At 59.7% G+C, this 2,931-nt stretch overlaps 1 protein-coding gene across 1 annotated transcript in view; it reads left to right on the top strand.

Annotated features, from left to right (window-relative positions):
- The window catches only part of NOS1 (nitric oxide synthase 1), a 93,575-nt gene that overhangs the window by 81,850 nt on the left and 8,794 nt on the right, over positions 1-2,931 (top strand). The window contains exons 22-23 of the mRNA XM_045296705.1: positions 586-707; positions 2,035-2,183. Of these exons, the coding sequence (XP_045152640.1) occupies positions 586-707; positions 2,035-2,183 (271 nt within the window). The remainder of the gene's footprint in view (positions 1-585; positions 708-2,034; positions 2,184-2,931) is intronic.

The following is a 2,931-nucleotide window of genomic DNA, read 5'->3' as shown; positions in this document are numbered from 1 at the left end:
CCACCACATGAGGAACTGTATGAAAGGGTCACGGCATGAGGAAGGTGGAGAACCACTGGTTTAAGCTCACCAGCTGCTCCTGTAAAGATGGACAGTCTGGGAAGCCGGCAGGGGCAGTTCTGTGGGCAGTTTCACTGGGTTCAGAGACACATTTGGTTGACCCAGCTGTGGGGGGGCGGGGGCACTCCTGGCTTCTAGTGCATAGAGACTGGGCATGCTGCTCAGTGCCCTACAATACACAGGGTGGTCCCCACAACAGAGACATCTCTGACCCCCGTGTCGACTAAGCCAGAGTAAGGAAACCCCAAGTTAAGTCAGTCCTACACCCCCCACACACACCTTTGTGGCTCGGCTCAGCAGGGGAGGCCCCTGGGAGCAGAGACAGAGTGAGAGAACTCCAAGCTCCAAGGAGCTCTGGTTCTTGGGGTTCCCCAAAGCGGTGGGGCTTGCACCCTGAAAAGAGGTGCAAACACTGCGAGCTCCACCGTGTCTGTGTCTATCCCAGGCAGCCCTCTGGGCTCCCCGAAACACGGTGGTCACGGACAGGCCCTCACCTTGCAAACCTGTCTCTCTCTTCCTGTGCAGAGCACCCAGCTTCCACCTGCCCCGAAACCCCCAAGTGCCCTGCATCCTGGTTGGCCCGGGCACTGGCATCGCCCCTTTCCGAAGCTTCTGGCAGCAGCGGCAATTTGACATCCAACACAAAGGTAGGTGGCCACCCCGCGGCCTCTGGATGTTCGGCCGTGGACCGGGGGAGGCCATGGGATAACGGAGTTGTCGCTCCTATCTGGGCCGGTGAGGGTGGGGAGGGAAGGAAGGTGGGGGACGTAGAACTCACCTTGCGTCCAGACAAATCTTAGCCAGAGCCCATCTTCGGGTCCTGGATTTCCATCCCCAGAGGCCGTTTCTTTGACTGGTAATGAAAACCTTTCCTAAAAATTCGGATGGCACCAGAAGGCGTGGGTGGCCGTGCCTTCTCACAGGGATGTGTTATTCAAGAGCCCCGCCCCTGTCCGCTCTGGGGGAAGGAGAGAGCCTTCATCGAGCAAGGCTGTGCTGAGTACCCAGTCGGTGCCACACCTTGCTTGGACACTGGAGGGCATCTAAATGAGCAGGGCAGAAAAAAAAATGAGTGACCTTTGAGCGCGGCCCCTTGGAGCTGCCCTGGGGAGCCTGGTGGCGTAGTGGTTCCGTGTTGGGCTGCTAACTGCAGGGTCCGCTGTTTGAAACCACCAGCCACCCCGTGGGAGAAAGATGGGACTTTCTACTCCCGTGAAGTGGTCAAGTCTCGGAAAGCCACAGGGACAGTGGGTTGTACCCTGACCTACAGGCTTGAAATGAGTCGGCACTGACCTGTTGGCAGTGGGCTTCGGTGAGCGGCATGAATTACAGTGCTTTACCTCCATATAGCCTCACTGAGGGAGACACTGCTGTCGCTGGTGGGGAGACTGAGGCACGGCTGGCTAAGCCGCTCCCTGCCGCAGAGCTGCTTCAGAACCAGGCTCCCAGCATTCATCAGGGGAGGTGGGGTGGAGGCGGGAGTTGCCAAGTAGCCAATGGGTACAAGGAAGGCACAGCACCTGGAGAGATGGGCAGTCAGCACAGATGGTCGCTACTTCCCTGTGGGGGGGGCGACCTCTGCACATGTGTGTGCGTGTGACTGTGCGTGTGGGGTTGACCTCTGCACATGTGTGTGCGTGTGACTGTGCGTGTGGGGTTGACCTCTGCACAGTGTGTGTGGTGAGTGGTGTGTGTGCATGTGGATACATGTGGGGGTTGATCTCTGCACGTGTGTGCGTGTGTGTGTGTGCCCACCTGCCCCCTGTTGACCTCTGCACAGTGTATGTGTGTGCGTGTGTTGAGTGGTGTGTGTGCGGTGAGTGGTGTGTGCATGTGGATACATGTGGGGGTTGATCTCTGCACATGTGCATGCATGTGGGTGTCCACCTGCCCCCTCAGGCCACAGCCCCCACCCCGGGCATCATGCAAGTGGGCATCAGTGCCCTCTGTGACATGAGGTCCCCACTGGCCCAGGCATGAGCCCCTGCCCCATGGTCCTGGTCTTCGGGTGCCGGCAGTCTAAGATCGACCACATCTACAAGGAGGAGACCCTGCAGGCCAAGAACAAGGGCGTCTTCCGAGAACTGTACACGGCCTACTCCCGGGAGCCAGAGAGACCAAAGGTAACTGCAACCCAGCACCCACACACTCACACGCACCCAGTCCCGGGAGCCGCCCTCCAGCTGCTGCCCCGTCGTGCGGACCCAGGCCTGTGCCAGCCCTGTCACCGTGGTCATCGTAAGGTTCCCACTGGCTGGTTTTCAAAAGGTCACCAGGCCCTCTTGGTCCTGGTGGTCCAGATGGTCACCACTGGTCCATCTCAGTGTGCCAGCTCCGCTGACGCCTGTTCAGCCTCGGGAAAGAGCTGGAGCCTCTGCAGACAAAGGTGGCTGTGCCTGCTGCACCAGGCAACTGTCGAGCCCGCTCCCCGCCTCGCCCCACCCTACAGAAGGCAAGAAGTTACCTCGGGACTGCCCTGGCCTTGCCCTCCTCCTGCCAGTTCCGAGCTCCCATCTGTGAAATTGCTCAGGGCTTGAGGAGTTGTATCTGTTTAAAACGGCTAAGGGTTCGTCAGAGTCGCCAGCCAGTCAGCATGGGCACAGGCAGGGTGGGGAGAGGTCCAGGGCACCCCAGGGAAGGGGTCCGGACAGCTGGGGGATCAAGGCCAGCATTCAGAAAACTGGCTAATGGGCAGCCACTGGCTTGTGGGCAGCCACCAGGCCGAGCTGTACTGATGTCAGCCTTGCTCAGGGAACCTCCCGGCCGAGTTCAAGGGACCCTGGACTGGACTGAGCATGCCCCAGGGCCATCCTTGTAGTCCAAGGAGGACTGCGGCAACCGCCCCGTCTGTCTGTCTGTCTGTCTGTCTGT

This window comes from Echinops telfairi, unplaced genomic scaffold (assembly GCF_000313985.2).
Source record: "Echinops telfairi isolate 266 unplaced genomic scaffold, ASM31398v2 ScPeMD7_7412;HRSCAF=8450, whole genome shotgun sequence".
In the NCBI taxonomy this organism is placed as follows: Eukaryota; Metazoa; Chordata; class Mammalia; order Afrosoricida; family Tenrecidae; genus Echinops; species Echinops telfairi.
This window is presented reverse-complemented; position numbering and strand designations above follow the sequence as displayed.